Below are 21,409 nucleotides of genomic sequence, written 5' to 3' on the forward strand. Positions count from 1 at the left end.
AAATGTTTGGCAACAAGATATTTAAGACAATTTTAAACTGAACCTCACAATATTCGGCTACCGAACCGAAATTCGGTCCCCATCAGAACCTAGCTTAGAAAAAAAAAACCATGGACCACAATACATGGTATATTGTGTTTTCATAAAACTTACAGCTTCTCATTCCGGCTCTTGGCTTCCGCTTCTTTCTTTTTGTACTCTTCAACCTCTTCTCGATTCGTAAGCAGGTCCATAGGTATTGTAAGAGGCAGGCAATACTCATCTCGCTCTGTATACCGAACTCTGTTGGATTGGCTGCATTCGAGTCTGTCTTCAGTTTTGAACTTGAAACAGTCGCTGGGATTCCTGCTACCACGGGAATGACGCTATAAGGAGAGAAGAAATGAATACATTAATAGTCCGGCGAATCTTGTGACCGTCTTTATAATAGAAAATAGAACAAATTACTCATTTCTGCACATTTTCTTCGTCGATTTTGTAACGCTTTGTATATATATAACGTTTTTTAAATTTTTAATTTTACTGCATTGTCTGCTTCCATTTTATACGCTATTTTTCCCCTTTTATTCTTTCTGGCGTTCTTTTCTTTTAATGCTTTTTTTAGCTTGTTTATTTTTATCTTTGGCAATTAAGTGCACATTGAATATACATTTATGAAATGCATTGATTGTTTCAGTGGTTTTTAGTTTCGCCAATGATACAAATTCGGCATCCTTTATTTGTGATAGCTCTATTTCAAAGCACGATTTTATAAGAGTTTTCTTTTGGTTATTTCAGAATAAAAACTTTTTAGGACAGTATCATATTTTCGTCAGTGTTGCCACGCTGAAGCATGGAAATATATAAGCGAAACCAATTCAATAAATTTGACAACGCTTTAGTCTTAAAAATTCAAACATTAACAATCTGTTGATACCCGAAAACAAATACACCTTCAATGAAAGCTGCACCTTTTTCAGTTGTTTGGTGACATCTATTTTTAGCTTATTGTTTCCTGATTTTTCATCCATGTTTCTTTTTTAGTTTTTTTTTAGTTTTTATTTTTTTATTTTGTGCCCACCGCAGCCAAAACCTGGATAACAGCATGTTGAAATCTTTTTCCTCAAAATTGAATTTCTAGGTTTTCCTAGATAATTTCTTAAACCACATTGGCCTGTCATAACATAAACAAGGCAAGCAATAAAAAATAGGGTTTTCGAGGGCCAAACAAGAATGGTGAAGAAACAAATAAAGCGAATTTCTCGATACAACAACCCCTTCTCTTCTTACGCGCGAGAATAATAATATAATGAAGGAAAATGCCGAAGAAAAAAAAAAAAGACAAACGTGGAAAGTAAAAAAAAAACAATTAAAAACCAATAAAAAAACAGCCAAAAAATTAAAAGATAAATAAAATTCAATAAAAGAGCAAACATTATAAGAATTAAAATGAAATACCAAACAACCGTAAAGTGAGTTATTCATCAATATCTGCGATTTGCACAAAATCCTAAAAATTCTGATTCTGTTCGGATACTAAACGAACAAACAGTTGTTCGTTAGTATCCACCGATGGCAGTTCAGAATTTTTTGGATTTTTTTGCAAATCACAGATATTGGCGAATGACTCACTTTGTGACTCACTATTCGCTTTGCGTATTTCTTTAGTATTTTCGTTTGGCCTTAAAAACCCCATTTTTGATCGTTTTCTTTCTTTCTGTTATGTTTTATGGTTGTATAAATTCCCACTTAACTATCAGATTTGTTTTTTACTGTCTTTGGTGCTTTAAGACTAGGCTCTGGTAAAAACTGAGTTTCACTTCGGCCGTGAAATAACGAAGAAAAAATGCACCCACATGAATAAATATTTGGTGCCTTCTGTTTCAGATCTGATCTAAAAAATTAAATAATGAAATAACGAAGAAAAAATGCACCCACATGAATAAATATTTGGTGCCTTCTCTTTCAGATCTGATCTAAAAAATTAAATAATGAAATAACGAAGAAAAAATGCACTCGCATGAATAAATATTTGGTGTCTTCTGTTTCAGATCTGATCTAAAAAATTAAATAATGAAATAACGAAGAAAAAATGCACCCACATGAATAAATATTTGGTGTCTTCTGTTTCAGATCTGATCTAAAAAATTCCGTTTTAGCAGCTGCAAATCTTTGTTTAAAATGAATAAAGTTTGGGTTTTGCATTGATGAAAATGTACGATTGGCTTCCTTTTTTTAAATATATTCAAAATATTTTTTTTTCAGGAACTTACCCGGAACACTTGAAGAAATATTTGCTTTCAATCACTCATATCGGTCAGAACTCGCGAAGCAACGTCGCTAGGAAAAACTGAGAGCCTCCTATCATAGTTTAGCTTAAAAGAAAGACGAAAAGTACAGGCGGTAAAGGAGGACACCTACTGTAACTCTACAATTTGTTGGTTACATGCGGTTACAGCTACTAGCCTAACAACACAGGTAATACGCAAAAGAACTACCCTAAAATCCAGATTAATTAAACCCCTTATCCCTCAAGAAGGCGAAACCACCTAGAATATCGTTCGTATGAGTTTGTATTCCCAATTACGTAACGGTGATTTTTTTGGGGGGAGCAATAATAATTATATTCCACAGTTTGAACAAAAAGTGCCCACAAATTCAAGAACATTTCCGGAACCCGAGACTCCCTCCCCACCCTGCACATGTCCTTGCTACCCCCTTATATTAAATTTATACAAATATATCAGGGTAGATACGGACTACCGAAGAACAGGGTAGAACACTTACTTCGATTAAGTTTATCATGTGTAATAGAAATTCTTGGGCATCTTGCTGCCTTTTCGTTGAAAATTCTGGATGCCCTTTTCCAATCAGATTCTTATACATTAATGGCCTAACTCCTGGCTGTGCCTCATCTTGATCTTCTACTTCTTCTTTGGGCGGTTCCGAATATCTGCCACTCAGTAAACCAAAAGCAATCTTACTTCTGCAATAACATTATAAATGCAATAACTGCCACTATATATGCAATAATATTCTATATAAAAAAAATCATCATCTTCCTTGTTTTCTGTTTGCCAAAGAGAAACCCTGGCACCTTAGCAAACACAGAAATAATTGTTACCTTGGTCAATTACCATTGCTTCAGAATATTATTGAAATAGTATTACCATATTTTGAGTTCAATTTGACTTAAAAAGTTCTAAAAAAATAATTTTTTTTTAAATCTTAAAGTTTGATATCAACTAACTATTTCATCTTGATCTTATATTTCGACCCTTGGTGGTTTCGAATGGCTAATCTACTACCAACAACTCACTGCAACACCAAGCCGCCTGGGACAAACACAGCTGCACATGCTCCTCCTCCACCTAAATCTATGCAAAGTTATCCTCTTTACCAGCAAGTAATCCTCTTTCCCAGCAACTTCCCATTTCCCTTAAATCTTTCGTTACGACATCCTCCCATTTCATTCGGGGATGACCTGCTATCCGTTTAGTCCCAGATCGATAGCCAAAAGTACAATCTTCGGCAATATGTCATCCTTCATGCGTAAAACGTGTCCTGCCAGCTCAATCTTTCTTTCTTTATGGCCATAGAAAGTGGGCAAATCTTTCAAATAGCTTAATGTCAAACCAGCACCTAAGACTATCCTTGGACAACTACTTTGGAGCATATTTAACAAATCTTCCTTGGCCTTTCGCAGAGGCAGTTTTAGGAGGAAGGGGGCAGAGGGGGCACTTGCCCTGGGCGCAGTAATTTTAGGGGCACAAAATTTCAATAAAAAATCTAACGGTTGTAATCACTTTGTAATTTTGACATTTTATTTCTACTAAAATACAGTAAAGAGCGCAGTTGAGTAAATAAACAAATTAAATCCGATTTATATCTTAATTATCATCCCTTGAAAATAAAAGAAAGTAGACTAAATTTAATTGATTTTAATGGTTTTTTTTTATATTTTGTACTCAAATTTTGTTTGAATACAAAATTCATATCATTGCCTTCTTGGTGGATAATTGATACTTACTAAACATTAAAGGCTTAATGAAAATGACTTTAGGGCGTCTTTTCGCGGAAAAAAAAAAATAACCCCTGACATTTATGTTCTTAGTGTGGGACAGAGGCAGTTTTAGGGGGGAGAGGGGGCACTTGCCCTGGACGCAGAAATTTTATATGTGCAAGATTTCAAATAAATAATCTAACGGCTATAATCATTTTGTAACTTTTGAAAGTTTTATTTCAAAAGTTTCAAAAGTTGACAGTAAGTATCAGCAAATTGATTCCGTAATTTTCATTCTTCCCATACCTTCATCGCCATTCCTTGAAAATAAAAGTGAGCAGACCAAATTTAAACAATTTCAAACTGAATTTTAAGCAAAAAGTAAGTAGACCGAATTAAAAAATTGGAAGCAATCAATTAAGGCGAGATAATTGATAATTTTGCAGAGGCAAAATTAAGAAAAATTAGATTAAAATAGATGAAACATTTTGTTAATAAATGATATTTTTTTGTTAAAATTTGGCCAGATAACAGATAACTTTGGCGAGACAGGGGGGGGGGCGAATCAAGATTTTGCCCCAGGTGCAAGAAAGGTCAGAACCACCTCTGGCCTTTCGAAGTTCCCACGTTTCAGAAGAATACTTGCCACTGTCATCACAGTAGCTTCCAATATTCTAATCTTTGTTCGCAGACTTATCTTCCTATCCTTCAAAAAAAAAAAAAAAAAAAAAAAAAAAAAAAAAAAAAAAAAAAATCAAATGTGAAAAAAAAACTGGGACTTGGCTATTCTGCTTTTACATCTTCACTTACATCCACATTGGTATTACTAATAATTAAATAAAAAAAACGGTGTGGAAAAGAATGGGGTGGGAAGACGTCATATGGAAGGATCTAAAGAAAATTAGAATTTCTTGAGAGGGGGTAAAAAGTGAAGCTTTGTATACATTGCGGTTGAGAAAAAGCAAAGCGTCTCGTTTGGAGCGCCTGTTCGAAAGAATTTTTAAATCAAAAAAGATTTGTAATTGAAATCAAGCAGTTGTGGGCATCAAGCCATGGCTAATTGTAGAAAAAGCCAAGGTGGATAGTGCGGGTGAGAGGCAAATCTGGCATAAGCCCTTTTTCAGAATTGTTTAAAAATTATGTCATTTCACTTGTTGATAGATAAAACTAGTTTTACTTTTTTAATTTTTTTATCAGAGCAACTGGCTGGATTTCCGAGCAACATTTCTAAAAAAGATGTTCAAAATGGTTGGTGGTGATGTTTAGTTTGTCTAGGAAATTAGCAATAAATGGATCAGATCTTATGTAAATTAAATAAAAAAACAAGTTTTTTTTTTACTGAAAGTAAGGAGCAATATTAAAACTTAAAACGAACAGAAATTATTCCGTATATGAAAAGGACTGTCCCCTCCTCAAAGCCTCGCTCTTTACGATCAAGTTTTTTACTGTTTTAAAAAATAAAGTTGCGTGGCAGAGTCAAACTTTAGCGTAAAGAGTGAGGCGTTGAGGAGGGGACAGCCTCTTTCATATATGGAATAATTTCTGTGTGTTTTAAGTTTTAATATTGCTCCTTACTTTCAGTTAAAAACTTGTTGTTTTTTTATTTAATTTCTGAACGTTTTTGAATTAATGCAGCTTTGATTTTGGCTCACCGTACATGAATAATTAGAATGAAATTCGCATATTAATTTTATTGTTTTGGCTAAATGGCTTTCTCGAAATTTTGTTATGACGTAACTTACGAATTAACTTACGTAACGAACTTCTACATTTGTATGTTTTTATTACGTATATAAGGGAGTTTACACCTAGGGTCAATATCTCGCTCTTTACGCTAAAGTTCGAATTTTGTTCAAATCACAAACCCCTGAATCACAAAGGCCGTTTAATTAGAATAGATAATTCTTTTCAAAGTACTAAAAAAAACTTTAGCGTAAAGAGCGAGGTACTGACTAGGGGGCGAACCCCCTCATATAGGTAATAATTTCTGTTTGTTTTAAGTTTTGATGTTGCTCCTTACTTTCAGTTGAAAAAACTTGTTTTTTTTATTTAATTTCTGATCGTTTTTTAAATAATGCTGGGAAATCCGGCGCCCCTTCATAAAAATGTCCCTTCCCCCACGGAAACATCCTCCCCCGACCCTCCCCCACCAGAAAAAAATCCCACCTGAAACGTCTGTATACTTTCCATATACCAATACTATATGTAAACAATGGGCAAAGCTCATAATTTGCAGCCCCCCCCGCGGGAACTGTGGGGGATTAAGTCATGCCTAAAGACATAATTACTCAATTTTTGACAATACTAAACAAAATTGTTATCTCAAATTTTTCATTGGGTGACTCCGGGAAAAAAATGAGCGCGGATCGGGGCCTAGTTGTCCTCCAATTTTTTCGGTCACTTAAAAAGGGCAGTATAACTTTTAATTTCCGTTCAGATAAGCCCTCGCACGATATTATAGGACTACTGGATCGATACGATGACTCTTACGAAAAATAAATAAGATAAACATGCATCCGTGATTTTTCTTCTGGCAAAAAAATACAAAATTCCACATTTTTGCAGATAGGAACTTGAAACTTCTATAGTAGTGTTCTTTAATTCGCTGAATCTGATGGTGTGATTTTCATTAAAGTTCTATGACTTTTAGGGGCTGTTTTTCCCTTCTTTCAAAAATAATGTAACTTTTCATCGGTCCTTAACATTTGATGGGTAAGACAAAACTTGATGAAATCAGCATAAAAATCTGATTCTATTGATGCATCTATTGGTATCAAAATTACGATTTTTAGAGTTTTGGTTACTATTGAGTGGGGTCGCTCCTTACTTACAGTTCGTTACCACGAACTGTTTGATATACCAATTGTATTACTTGTAATTACTAATAATACCACCCAGGTAAGTGAAGGACTTGATCGATTTTCATTACCTAGAATCTAGAATCACCTCTTCGTCCTTCTTTATTCCTACTCAAGCTATATCTTCCACTCGAATAAACAAAAAGAAATCTTCCTTCTTGAATGATATCATATAATAATATATCAAAATATCATCATCTTCCCCGTTTGGGGTTTGTGAGAAAGAAACCCTGGCGTCTTAGCAAACGCAGAGATAATTATACCAGATATCATTGTTTTAGAAAATTTATAAGCAGGTAATGCCATATTTTGTGTTACTTTATTTCAAAGGGTCTTAGCTAAAGTAAATATGTTGTAATTTTCTTAAAGTTTGATAGCACATAACTTATTTTTCGTTCCAAAGAAAAATATCTGGCATCATCGAATTTGTGAAGAATACAAAAATTCCTAATATCTTCAACCACGCTATGCAGCAAATAAAAATTAACTCGTAAAACACCAAATCAGAATTAATTCTGTCCGAATTAAAAGGAAAATCTTTAGCAAATAGCTTATTAAAAGCAACAAGTTTTTGGCACAACATTTAAAAAGGACAAGTATAAGTCATATTCTTAAGATTTGTTATTTGAGCTGATTCCTGAAAGTTTAGAATTCACCCAAAGAATTCACCCCTGTAGTTTAGTAGTTTTTAAAGTTTAGAATTCACCCAAAGAAAATACTTATCTTCAAAGTATGAGAGAAAGTTTACCCAGAAAGCGATTGTTTATTCCATAGGTCATAAGCAAAAAAAAAACAACAATATTGACAGACAGCCAAGCCTCCACTGGGAAAAAGTACGTATAAAAAGTATTAAGTATTCAGAAAAAACATTACCCAATGTCTCTATAAATTGATAAATTTTCTTGTTATTTCTAATTTTTCGCGTACAACTTGCTTAATTTCAATTCGATGGTAAGTAAAGTGGTTTCATCAACCATTATGGAATGTTTAGGGAAAAAAAACTCCAATTTTCTTTCCCTTTTTTTCAAAAGAGCTATGAAGACTGATAAGGGGCTTTTTTGTTCTTTTTTTCTGTTCTTTTTTTTTCACGGTGAGGTTTGCCCGTATAAACTTCATGTTGGATTATTTTATAATAAAACATTTAATATTAAATAGACAGAGTAGTGAAGGTTTTCTAAAATACAGCAACGAAGAGCCAAATTAAGACTCAAGGTCTCTTTCCAACGTGAGGGCTCTTGTTGTATCCTCTTAGTGCAGTTATATTTTTCTAAGGTTTGACATATTCTACAGATGTTACTACTTCTGTAGTTACCCTTCTTGGCAAGTAACTGGGGTCTTCGCATTCGCTTGGTTCAGGAGATTCATAACACTGAAACTATTTAAGCTTTTGGAGAAGAAACGGCATCGTTTTACAGGTCAACTGGAAAGGACGCTGCAGCACCAGTTTTAAATTCCAGGACTAACTCCGTCAACTTCCAGCACTATTTAGAAAGGTCCGCCCTGTATGAAGTCAAGAGTTGCCGTAGAATTTATCAGAATCAGAAGCGGTGAATATAGCTAATTCACTGAATAGTAAGTCATCAGGCAGCCTTCCATCGACCTTCCGTACCATATGTCTCTAATACATCCATTGTACAGGGCTGCCACAGGTTCAAGTGGTAAAAAAGGGACTTAGGGACCTCTTTTTAGTCGAAAAAAAGGACCTCCCAAGACACCATTCCGGACGCAAAATGGACCCTAAAACTCATTTTTCAGAAAGCTTTTGAAAGAAAAAGCAATGACACAACAGCAAAGGACACTTGACTAAGAAAAAAATGGGAATGATCATTTGCAGATATCTCTCCGTGATCAAAGGTCAAGTGATAATTAAGAAATAGACCACCTGAGAATCGTCATGTCTCCAAATCCTTCCACTCCTTCTCAGTTTTTTCTTTCAAGGCTTTTTCCTGCTGTAGGTACAAATCATAGCTCTTTCTTGCGGATTTGGCCAGTTTTATTAAGTCTTTAGTGATAGCAACATTTTGCGCACGCCCTCCAAATCTGCCCAATCCATCTATCACAGATAGTTTTGCATTCGAAGTTCTCTCATTAATCGAAGCTCTTTCTTCACTGAAAACTCGTAAAGAAAGGGAGAAATCCCTCTCAATGCTGGCAGACCCGTGTAAAATGGTCAAAGCTTTTTTTACGACTTTCGACAAGTTTGATTATTTTCTTCCCTGGATCACGTTGTTCCACTTATCGTCAATCCTTCCTGGCCCCAGTGGAAGTCCGGACAACTGGACTAGCTTAAACTCATCAACTAGCATGTCCTTTTGCGTCACGATGGGTAACTCCCCGGCAATATATAATAAACTCTGAGCAGAAACTGGCTTTGAAACTTCACCGGGACGCAGAAAAGTTAATGCTTTCAGCAACTGCAAAAATTTTCCGCCGAGGACATATCTTGCGGCTGCAGAATAATGCTTCTGACCACGCTTAAGTTCTTTGGTCGCTTTGGGTTTAAAAATCTGTCCAGCCAATGTCAGGACCAGGAGATTCAGCTCCGTATAGAGTTCATGCACTAGGGGTTCTTCCCGTTGAAACTTTTCGTTGAAACGTGTGGAGAGGATCGAGCTATCAACAACAAGCTGACATTCTGCTTTCATTGTCGGTTGTTTGATCAGCCAGATGATCTCCTTGTACGCATTTGATTTCATAAGACTAGGGTTTTTCTTTGGAATATAGACAACGAAGTACTCAAACAGAACTGGCATCTGTTCCCTTAGCCTTGAAGCGGCAGGTCCTAGTGTTAACCACCTGGTGGGTATGTGTTTCAAAAAGTGAGACTTAGAAACGCCAGTTTTATCTTGAATCTTCCCATAGTCTTCTTATCTAGCCGGTCAGTCACTAAAAAAGTAGTAGACTTTGATGATCAGATCGGAATAATTTTTGCCGATTTCCTGCAAAGCCTTCCGAAAAGCATTGTGTACCCAATGGATGTTGCAGATACCAATATCAAGGAGACCTTCGCTACCTGTCAATTCACGTTTTTCCCTGTCAATCAGTCGGAAAAGTTTTTTATTCACGTTCAGACCTTCACAATTTAACGCTAGTAGTTTAGATACAGATAAACCACTCTCATCGATCGTTCTGACTATTTCTGACTTCAAGTCATCAGCTGTGGCGTGTCGAATAAAAGCACTTTTCAGATGTCTTTCTACCACTCGTTTCCTCTTTTCGGACCAGAACCGGATCCTCATTTGAAGCTCTTTCTTACTTTCTGAGTTTGTGGTTTCGTCAAACTCGACAACATAATAACTGTTGGCAACTTCATCAAGGGCCATCTTCTGGAAATGGGGTCAAAGAGCTTCGGTTAAAAAATAAGCGAACTCAGCTCGCCCGAAGGAGAAGTCTTTCACCACTGTATCTCTGAATATTTTCTAAAATACATCTGCTATTCTGTCTGCAGATTTCCCAGAATAGTCAGACTCAATCATCTTCAGAGTCCATGTAATTTCTGCAACTGTTGTTTCATCCCACACTACATAAGCACCTAGGTGCATGGACAGATTTACCGGTTCACCGCTCTCTATTGAAGATGCTGCCGGGAGACGAAGCTGATTTAGCGTTAGGTTTAAGGTAACATTCTTCTTATGTTCAGCAGTTTTAGCGTTCTGCAGTAAAACATAGGAGCCCTTATGGTAGACAAGCGATGTATTGCAGATAGAACAATAGAAAGAGAACAGATCTCCCGGAACAGCTCTACACCACTCTTTCATTTGGTGTCCCGTCGCATCTTCCTCTTCCAACCAAGTCTCCTTGAATTTGCACTCTCCCATTCTTATTCAAATTGAAACTTCAAACCCAAAACCAAAAAAAAGGAAGTTAGAAGAAAAATATATAGGCTATTACAAGAAATATAGTTAAATTAAAGGGCGCTAGGAAGTAGTTTAATAGTTCAAGAAATGTATATGAGTTCAAAATCGTACAAGAAACCTCGTTTTAACACAGCCTCCTTCGTATTTTGTACTCAGAGCCATTCTCTTTTTTCTCTCTGTGTATAGCATAGTGACACCCAGAAAAGAGTTCTCTAAGTAACTAACAAAGCCAACCGAACCCTGCCTATTGACTCTAGACTCCAGAGAACTCCAGAGGCAACTCCTAGCCTATTGACTCCAGAGGCAAAGAGGGTTACTCCTTTTCGTTACTAGTCTGTCTGCTCTATCCAGACAGTAGCGCTGTAGCCTATGTAACACCAAGTTTTGCCTTTCTTAGAAAACCAAAACAGGTTCCAAGAATCTCAACTGAAACAAAAATACTGAAAACCGTATACTCACAGGTATTGGTAGCCTTCAGGATATGGAGTTTTAACCCAGCGCAAGAAAAGGGACTTTAGGGACCTTTATCAATTTAAGGGACCAAAAGGAACTTCACTCGATTTTAGGGACTTTTGGGGACTTTAGAGACTTTGTCGCAGCCCTGATTTTATTTTCTAATTACGTCGAGAATTGGGTTATGATTTTTCATACGATGGATTTCTTGCTTCCTCACTCTCCCGGTCCAACGTATATCCAGAATATACCTTAGGCAATTATTATACCTGGAGCCGTCTGTGCTTTAGCTATCAGGAATATTTATCATTTCTCCAAACATTTCTAAGGCAATTGAAAGCAGAGCCAGATAATTCTAATCGCCGAAAAAATTATCTGTCGAGATTAACATCTTGAGTGACAGTGCTGCAAAGATATTTGAGCTCAATCACTTATAAAGTTCTTTCAATTACAGCCAAAAGTCCTTGAGTAATATGAGGAATGACTGGATTAGACATTGATTTATGACATTAATGGCATTGATTTACGACACCGATTTATTGACATTGAGTCGACATTCATTTTTAACGTTCGACATTGTTGGTTTCGCTAAGCCGGTTGCTCTCACGCTCCAAGAATCCAGCTTTTAACGAAGAAGCTTTAATGCTCAACCATAAGAGAGTGTCAAAACATGAACCGATTAAACCTGGCACTTATCAGCTTCTGTAAGCCTGATGAGAAAATAATACTAAAATTAGAAGAAAAAAAATTCAGAAACTAAGTAATACCCAAATTTTCACTGAAGGGCCAACCGAAGTATCGGCACTGATTAATCAGCATCGAGTTTTAGTCTCTTTAGAGTTTATGAACAGTCGAACAGTATTTGCCACACGTACAAGTTCATTTGTGTTCGTCTTCATGGTAGTGAGCGAGAAGAGTAATATCATCGGCAGTCACCCTTAGTTGAGTTCTCTCTGTGGGTTTAACTTGAGACTGCATTCAAACACGACCACAATCTATCATTATGGCGAACAATGATGGCGATAGAATGCAGTCTTGCCTTACACCTGACGGAACAAAGAACCACTCCGTTAAGCGTCCTTCTGTCTGCACTGCGCATATGGTATCATGATATAGTGCTTTACTTATATTTACAATTTAGGCAGGAATCCCTTAAAACAACAAAATCTTCCATATGACTCCATGATGTATCGAGTTGGGGATCAAAGTAAAGGAGGTGGCAAAAGATATAAATAATTATCAACCAATACGAGTTTTTTTATATAAAATTTTGAAAATTTCTTAAACTTAAAAAAATCCTTTCTAAAACAAGCGCTTTACTGTAAATAGAAAAACCGACGCAACAAAACAGGTCTAAAAAAAAAAACAAGTTCAGTTTTCAGTAAAGCGCTAGTTTTACAGAATTCTATAAGTTAAACCCACAGAGAGAACTCAACTAAGGGTGACTGCCGATGGTAGTTTTCAGTAAAGCGCTAGTTTTACAGAATTCTATAAAAACATGGAAATATCACAAGTCAGTTTATTTTAACCAACTTTTCACATATATGTTGCATAAATTGCGAAGCAATAATTTTTGTTTAATGTAAGTTTTAACTTCGCTCTTTACTTCCATAAGAAAACTTTGTTTTTTAAATATTAATTTTTACTTTTTATGTTTTACAAATATATACAAGACCTTCCAACAAAAAAATCATTGTCTAGCTTCTCGAAATAGCTTATTAAAGGACAATCTTAAAAAGAAAAAGAAAACTCACGTTTGAGCGTTGAAGTCCCCACTAGGATCAATAGTGCTATTGCGAAAATTGTCCATTGCACTGCTAATCCCATTTGCAAAATACCTGAAAAAGTTAAGTCTATCATACTGCCACTCTTTAAAAAAGGATTAAATTTAAAGGAGTTAAGCTCATGACGAAACAATATACACACATCCAGAGATGTTTGGTTATTCAAGGAATGAAGTAAAAGCCACAGTAATGTGCATGTGTAATTATGAGTATGTGTACACGGTTTCATATAGGTTTCTATAGTAAAGGCCATACGGCTCCAATGTTTTATTATTATTATTATTATTTTTTTCCCAGAGGTACTTCATATGGAAGGGGTCGTCGTAGAAACTTCAAAGGGGAATCATTCGATTGGAAATCTAGAGTTCTAGTACCCTTTTTAATAGTCGAAAATGATTGGAGGGCCACTAGCCCCCCCCCCCACGCCCATCATTCCCCCAAATACATCCAATAAACATTTTGAGATAGCCATATTGTTCAGCGTAGTCGATTTCCAGATAGAAAATATGTTTTTGAGGAGGACACTCTCCCACAACCCTCACGGCAAGGGTTTTAAGTTATTCCAAGGGGCATATAAGGTTTTTATAGAAGGCGTTGTCGTAGAAACTTCAAAACCGGCTCATTCAATTGAAAATTCAAAGGGCTATTGCCCTTTTTAATAGTCGAAAGTGATTGGAGGGCAACTAGCCCCCCCCCCTCCACGCACATCATTTCCCCAAATACATCCAATCAAAATTTTGAGATAGCTATTTTGTTCAGCGTAGCTGATTTCCAGATAGAAAATACGTTTTTGTGGAGGACACTACCCCACAACCCCCAGGGCAAGGGTTTTAAATTATACCCTGGAGGCATATAAAGTTTTTATAGAAGGCGTTGTCGTAGAAACTTCAAAAAAGACTAATTTGATTGAAAATTCAAAGGGCTAGTGTCCTTTTTAATAGTTGAGAGTGATTTGAGGGCAACTAACCCCCCTCTCACGCCCACCTTTTCCCCAAACACATCCAACCAACATTTTGAGACAGCCATTATATTAACGTAGTTTTAAGTTCTGGAAATCATGTCTTTGAGGATGACAACTCCCCCACAGTCCTCAGGGCAAGGGCTGTAAGTTATGCCATGGGGGCATATAAGGTTTTGTGTAGACAAGGTTGTCGTAGAAACTTCAAAAAGGGCTCATTCGATTGGAAATTTAAATGGCTAGTTCCCTTTTTAATAGTCTAAAGGGATTCTAAGGTAACTGAAACCCCTTCCACGCCCACCATTTACCCAAACACATCCAATCAAAATTTTGATATAGACATTTTGTTCAACATAGTTTAGATTTCTGGAAATTATATGTTTGAGCAGGAAATTCCCTCAAAGTCTTCAGGTGTAATGGTTGTGAGTTATTCCCTGGGGTATATATGGCTCTTATGGAAGGAATTCGCATATAAACTTCAGAGAGGACTCATTTAATTGGAAATTGAAAGTTTTAGCTCACTTTTTAAGCGTCAAAAGATATTGGAGGGTAACCAGCTCCCGCCCCCCAACCCCCCTCCAAATGAATCCAGTAAAAATTTTAAGATAGCTATTTTGTTCAAAATAGTTCAAATACCATATAACAAAAATTTCGGTGTCGACACAACCCACCAGGGCCCGGGGGCAGGCGTTGTAATTTATGCCTTGGGGCATATATGGGTCTTATGGAAGGGATACTCGTATTAACCTCAAAAAGGGATAATTTGTTTGGAAATTGAAAGTTCTAGTTCACTTTTTTATTTTAAAAACTTATTGGTGGGCACCTACCCCCCCCCCCCCTTCATGCTCTTTTTTCCTCAAACCCATCTGATAAGAACTTTGAGATAGTTTTTTTTAAATAGTTCAAAGACCATATAACGAAACCTCAGGGGTCCAAACAGTCCCCCAGGGCCCGAGGGCAGGTGTTGTAAGTTATGCCCTGGGGGAAATATGGTTCTTATAGAAAGGATTCTCGTAAAAAATTCAGAGATGGCTCATTTGATTGGAAATTAAAAGTTCTAGTTCAGTTTTAGAGTCAAAAGAGATTGGAGGGCAACTAGCCCCCCCCCCTTATGCCCTCTTTTCCCCAAATACCTCCAATAAAAAATTTTGAGATAGACATTAAGTAAAAAATTTGTCAAAAGTCAGATAAAAAAGACTCATGTGTCGTCACAACCCCCCCGCGCCCAGGGACCGGCGTTGTAAGTTATGCCCTGGGGCATATAGTGTTCGTATGAAAGGGATTCTCGAAGAAACTTCAGAGAGGGCTCATTTGAATGGATATTGTAAGTACGAGCTCACTTTTTAATTGTCAAAAGAGATCCGAGGGAAGCCAACCCCCCCCCCCACCTTCTTTTTCAAAATACTGATGAAAATTTTGAGATAGACATCTTGTTAAAAAAATAGTTCAAAGGTCGGATAAGAAAAATTCCGGTGTCAATACAATCCCCCAGGGCACAGGGGAAGGTGTCCTAAGTTATGTATGTATGTATGGTTCTTATGAAAAAGATGCTCGTATAAACTTAGAGGACCCATTTGAATGGAAATTTAAATTTCTAGTTCACTTTTTAAGAGAAAAGATAGTCTTCCGACCCCTCCTCCACGCTCTTTTTCCCCACCTACATTCGATCAAAATTGGTAGATCGTACGTGTTTTGGAATGTTTACAAAAACGGGTTCGCGGAAACTCCCCCCCAGAGCCCGGAGTATATGTAGTGTATGTCTTGTTCTGGGTGTATCCATGGTGTTTATGAAAGGGATGCTCGTATAAACTTCAAAGGGGGCTCATTTGATTGAAAATTAAAATTTCTAGTTCAATTTTTAAGAGTCAAAAGATACCCGAGGCCAACTAGCCCCCCCCCCCACACCCTTTTTTATCCAAGCCCATCCGACAAAATTATTATAAGAGCCATTTCATTAAAAATAGTTCAAAGGTCAGATAAGAAAAATTCCTGTGTTGACGGAACCCGCCAGGGCCCGGAGGCAGGCGTTATGAGTAATGCTCTAGGGGCATATATAGTTCTTATGATAGGGATACTCGTATAAAATCTGGAGAGGGCTCACTTGATTTGAAATTGAAAGTTCTTGTTCACTTTTTCAGAGTCAAAAGAGATCGGAGGGCAACTAGCCCCCCCCCCTCCTCTACGCCCCAAATACGTCAGATAGAAATTTTGAGATACAAATTTTATTAAAAATAGTCCAAAAGTCTGATAAAAAAAAAACTCCAGTTTCGATACAGCCCCCCAGGCCCTGGGGTTGGCGTTGTAAATTATGCCCTGGGGGCTTATGGGCTTTTCAGGAACAGGATGCTTGTATAAAATTCCTAGAGGGCTCATTTGATTGGAAATTGATAGTTGTAATTCATTTTTAAGAGTAAAAAAAAAGATTAGAGGGCAGCTAGCCTCCCCCACACTCCATTTACTTTTTTTCCCAGAGGCACTTAATATAGAAGGGGTCGTCGTATAAACTTCAAACGGGGCTCATTCGATTGGAAATCTAGAGTCTAGTGTCCTTTTTAATAGTCAAAAGTGATCAAGAGGGCAAATACCCCCCTCCCCAAGCCCTTCTTCCCCAAATACATCTGATAAAAAATTTGAGGTAGCCATTTTGTTAAAAAAATAGTTCAAAGATAATATAACAAAAACTCCTTTGCGTATGGTCATTTCATTAAAAATAGTTCAAAGATCAGATACGAAAAATTCCTGTGTCGACGCCCCCCCCCTCAGGACCGGGACACGCGTTGTAAGTATTGCTCTGGGGGCATATATGGTTCTTATGGAAGGTATGCTCGTATAAACTTCAGAGAGGGTTCATTTGAATGGAAATTAAAAGTTGTAGTTCATTTTCTCAGAGTGAAAAAAGATCAGAGGGCAACTAGCCCCTCCCGTCCTCCACGGCTTTGGGTGTATCGGACCCATCCGATAAAAAATTCACGTGACCATTTAGTTAAAAATGGCTCAACCATCAGATATTAAAACTACAGGGTCGACAAAACCCCCAAAGGCCCAGGGATAGGAATTGTAAATTATACTCTGGGGATATATATGGTTCTTATAGAAGTGATACTCGTATAAACTTCAGAGAGGGCTCATTTTATTGAAAATAGAAAGTTCTAGTTCACTTTTAAAGATTCAAAAGAGACAGAAGCTTAATCTAGTCCCCCCGCGTCCTTTTTCCCCAAACCCATCCGATAAAAACGTTGAGATAGCAATTTTGTTAAAAATACTTCAAACATCAGATAATAAAACTCCTAGGTTGACACAAACCCATTTTTTCACTTTTATATTGTTACTTTGATATCAGTTTTGATACTTTGATGAATATTTGATTTTTTTAAAGTTTGATTTTGAAATAAGTAATTTTTAAAAACTTAATATTTTTTGCAATCAAAAACGAACAAAAATTAATTTTAAAAAAAACTTTCCGAAAAATAAGTTTTTCAAAGAAAATTAAAGTTCATTTTAAACTAAAGATCAGCATATAGAAATACCTTTTAAAATTCGAACTCAAAACGACCAGAAATTACTATTAAAGAATAAATGAAACCCAAAACGAACAGAAATTAAATAAACAATCATAGCAAAAATATACAACAAATAATAATATAAATGAATAAATAGATCTTTAAGCGAATAATGCTAAGATTGAATATGAATATCAAGCTTAAAACGAAAAAAATACTTTCCTATTGAAGCATAAATTAAACTTAAAACAAACAGAAGTTAAATAAAGAATGAATGCAAACAAACATACAATAGATATTAATGTAAGTTGATACATAAATCTTAAAACGAGTGGAACTTAAATTGAATATGCAAATCAAGCTTGAAACGAACAAAAATCACCACAAATAAGAGTTTGGGTATCACCTCCTTCTCTCACTGTACAATTATAACACTTACTGCGTTATTGACGCTTTGCTGACAACTATATGTGTCTTGTACTGTCTTGGAAAGTATAAACAAGATTAAATTGAATATTTGATGTGTAGTTAAATTATTTGTTGAAAGATTCATCAGTTCAAGAATTTTTTTCACTGTTATTTTACTTCTGTTGAAAATACTGTAAGAACATGATAATAATGTGAGTTTAATGTAGTCCGTTTTCAATGAGGTACTAGCGACTCAGTAGGCTTTTGTTTTTATTTACAATTAGGAACAGTATAAGTCTCCAAACACTTGTTGTTTAGCGAGCTATGACTGTCTGTAGAAACTTTTAAAAGAGCTAATAAATTAAACTGAATATTTGATGTATAATGATATTAATTGCTGAAAGCTCATCAGCTCAAAATGTTACTATAATTTTAATGTTTATTTTCAATATTAAGTACAAAAGAAAATATTTGTCATAAAATTGGTTCTCAGCAAGGCGGAAATGATGTAGTGGGGTTTTAAATTTTTACATTGAGAGAAGGAGGTAATACCCAGACTTGTTTGTGGTGATTTTTGTTCGTTTCAAGCTTGATTTGCATATTAAATTTAAGTTCCACTCGTTTTAAGATTTATTTATTAATTTATATTAATATCTCTTGTATGTTTGTTTGCATTGATTGTTTATTTAATTTCTGTTCGTTTTAAGTTTCATTTATGCTTCAATAGGAAAATATTTTTTTTTCGTTTTAAGCTTGATATTCATATGCAGTCAAATCATTACTCGCTTTAAGATCTATTTATTAATCTATATTATTACTTGTTGTATATTTTTGTTATGATTGTTTATTTAATTTCTTTGTTCATTTTGGGTTTCATTTATTTTTTAATAGCAATTTCTGGTCGTTTTGAGTTTGAATTTTAAAAGTTATTTGTATCTCCTGAGCTTAAGTTTAAAATGGCCTTTACTTTTCTTTGAAAAATTTATTTTTCGGAAAGTTTTTTTTATTAATACACCAGAAATAATATACAATAGAATGTACCCAGAAAGCCACGCATCAAGGGATGTTTGGTTTTCAAACAGTTCCTGGTAACAAACTGTAAGTAAGGCTCAATAGTAACCGAAACTCTAAAAACCGGAATTTTGATACCCATAGATACGTCAATAGAATCAGAGTTTTATGCTGATTTCAAATATGTAAGTTTCATTAAGTTTAATTTTAACCATCAAAGGTTACGCTGAGAAAATTTGCCTTATTTTCGAAAAAAGGGGGAAACACCCTCAAAAAGTCATAGAACTTTAATGAAAATCACACCATTGGATTCAGCGTATCAGAAAACCCTACTGCGGAAGTTTCAAGTTCCTATCTGCAAAAATGTGGATTTTTTTTTTGTCAGAAGCAAGATCACGGATATGTGTTTATTATTATTATTTTCTTTTTCCAGGGGGGGATCGTATCGATTCAGTAGTTCTATAAAATCGTAAGAGGGCTCATTCGAACGAAAATTAAAAGTTCTAGTGCCCTTTTTAAGTGACCAAAAAAATCGAAGGGCGAATTGGCCCCCTCCCACGCTCATTTTTTTCCCAAAGTCACCCAATCAAAATTTTGAGATAGCCATTTTGTTCAACATAGTCGAAAATCTAATAAATGTGTATTTGACAATGACTTAATCCCCCACACTTCCCGGGGGAAGGGCTGGAAGTTATGAACTTTGCCCATTGTTTACATATAGTATCAGTTAATGGGAAGTATAAAGACGTTTCGGGAGGGATTTTTTCTGATGCGGGGGAGTCGAAGGAGGGGGTTACGGGGGAGGATCCTTCCATGGAGGGTATTTCCTTGGCGAAGGGATATTTCCATGAAGGAGGCGCCGGATTTCCCAGCAATATTTAAAAAACAATCAAAAATTAAATAGAAAAAACTATTTTTTTCAACTGAAAGTAAGGAGCAACATTAAAACTTAAAACAAACAAAAATTATTACGTATATGAGGCGGTTCGCCCCCTAGTTAATACCTCACCCTTTTCTCTAAAGCTATTTTTAGTTCTTTCAAAGAGCCATCAATTCTAATTAACTGGCCTTTGTGATTCAGGGGTTTGTGATTCAAGCAAAATTCGAACTTTAGCGTAAACAACAAGGCATCGCCTAGGGGTTAAACTCTCTAATATACGTAATAACACATACGAATATAGAAGTTCGTTACATAAGTTAATTCGTAAGATACGTCAGAAAAATATTTCAAGAAAGCCATTTAGCCAAAAAAGTAAAATTAATATACAAAGTTCGTTTTAATTATTCATGTATGGTGAGCCAAAATAAAAGCTGCATTAATTCAAAAACGTTCAGAAATTGAATAAAAAAACAAGTTTTTTTAACTGAAAGTAAGGAGCAACATTAAAACTTAAAACAAACAGAAATTATTTTGTATTTGAAAGGGGCTGTACCCTCCTCAATACCTCGCTCTTTATGCTAAGGTTTGAATCTGTCACACAACTTTATTTTTTAAAACAATAAAAACTTTAGCGTAAAGAGCGAGGTATAGAGGAGGGTACAGCCCCTTTCATATACGGAATAATTTTTGTTCGTTTTAAGTTTTAATGTCGCTCCTTACTTTCAGTTAAAAAAACGTGTTTTTTTATTTAATTCAAGAAACAAATCGAAGCACGCTGTAATGTGTATGCGTAATTTTGTGCCGAAGTACACGATTTCATTCTCCAACTCCTTACACTAGAATTTAACCAGAGTAAGTCACATACCCAAAGATGATCTCGAAATGGTATTCAGATATTTTTTGACAATGGGTAGTCCAGCAATTCAATTTTAATGAGCATTTTATTCATTGTTTTTGGATTTTTTTTTTTTTTAATTGGTTATGTCAAAAAACCAATTCAAATACTGGATCCTAAAAACGAAGATAAATTTTTGACAATATGCAAGATCGCCATCATAAAGCACGGACGTAGAGACTCAGTGGCTGGAATCAAGAGTTCCAAAGAATTAGTTCCCAATGGCACCTAGCAACATACTTGTTGCTAAGTGGCACTAAATGGCACTTAGCAAGATGTCTACTTGCTTTCATAGTGGTGCCCAGATGACGCTCAAGCCCTCCCAAAAAAAAAAAAATTAAATTAAAAGCAAAAGTTTATAATTAATCTGAAACCTACTAGGTATCATTGCTGGGTTATATAGGCACACACAGGTGCAACCCTTAAGAGGAGTAGGGGAGGCGGAAACATCAAAAGAGCATTTTAGGCTACATTTTACAGGAGGGGGTTACTTAGATAAATCTTGAAGAAGTGCGATTCGACCTCCTTTCCTATGTGCAGGGGCGGCGAATTTTTTTAGAGACTTGCTGGAACTTTCAGTCTTCAGACTTGCTTGGAAGTTTTCGTCTAATACTTTAAATGACATTTAAAAAGGGAGGGCGGTCCATATTTTGAGCCCCCTCTACTTTTTAGAGCCGCCATTTTGATATGACCTATCAAACTGTGTTTGGAATTAAGATTTCATTTCGGTAATACATGGTTAGAAATGGTTAATAAATAGTAATAGATGGTGAATTATTAGTGAATTATATGGTAGTTTTAATGAAATTATACCTGGTTAGAG

The 21,409-nt window shown here is 35.8% G+C and overlaps 1 protein-coding gene across 2 annotated transcripts in view; it reads right to left on the reverse strand.

The window, feature by feature from the left end:
* The window catches only part of Usp5 (ubiquitin specific protease 5), a 108,182-nt gene that overhangs the window by 33,758 nt on the left and 53,015 nt on the right, over positions 1-21,409 (reverse strand). For both annotated transcript variants that reach the window (XM_089093199.1, XM_089093198.1), the window contains exons 8-10: positions 12,905-12,988; positions 2,767-2,965; positions 154-365 (exon numbers count right to left, since the gene is read on the reverse strand). In XM_089093199.1, the coding sequence (XP_088949325.1) occupies positions 154-365; positions 2,767-2,965; positions 12,905-12,988 (495 nt within the window). The remainder of the gene's footprint in view (positions 1-153; positions 366-2,766; positions 2,966-12,904; positions 12,989-21,409) is intronic.

Source organism: Artemia sp. Qi Xiang Cuo, chromosome 8, assembly GCF_049724085.1.
Source record: "Artemia sp. Qi Xiang Cuo chromosome 8, ASM4972408v1, whole genome shotgun sequence".
Classification (NCBI taxonomy): domain Eukaryota; kingdom Metazoa; phylum Arthropoda; class Branchiopoda; order Anostraca; family Artemiidae; genus Artemia; species Artemia sp. Qi Xiang Cuo.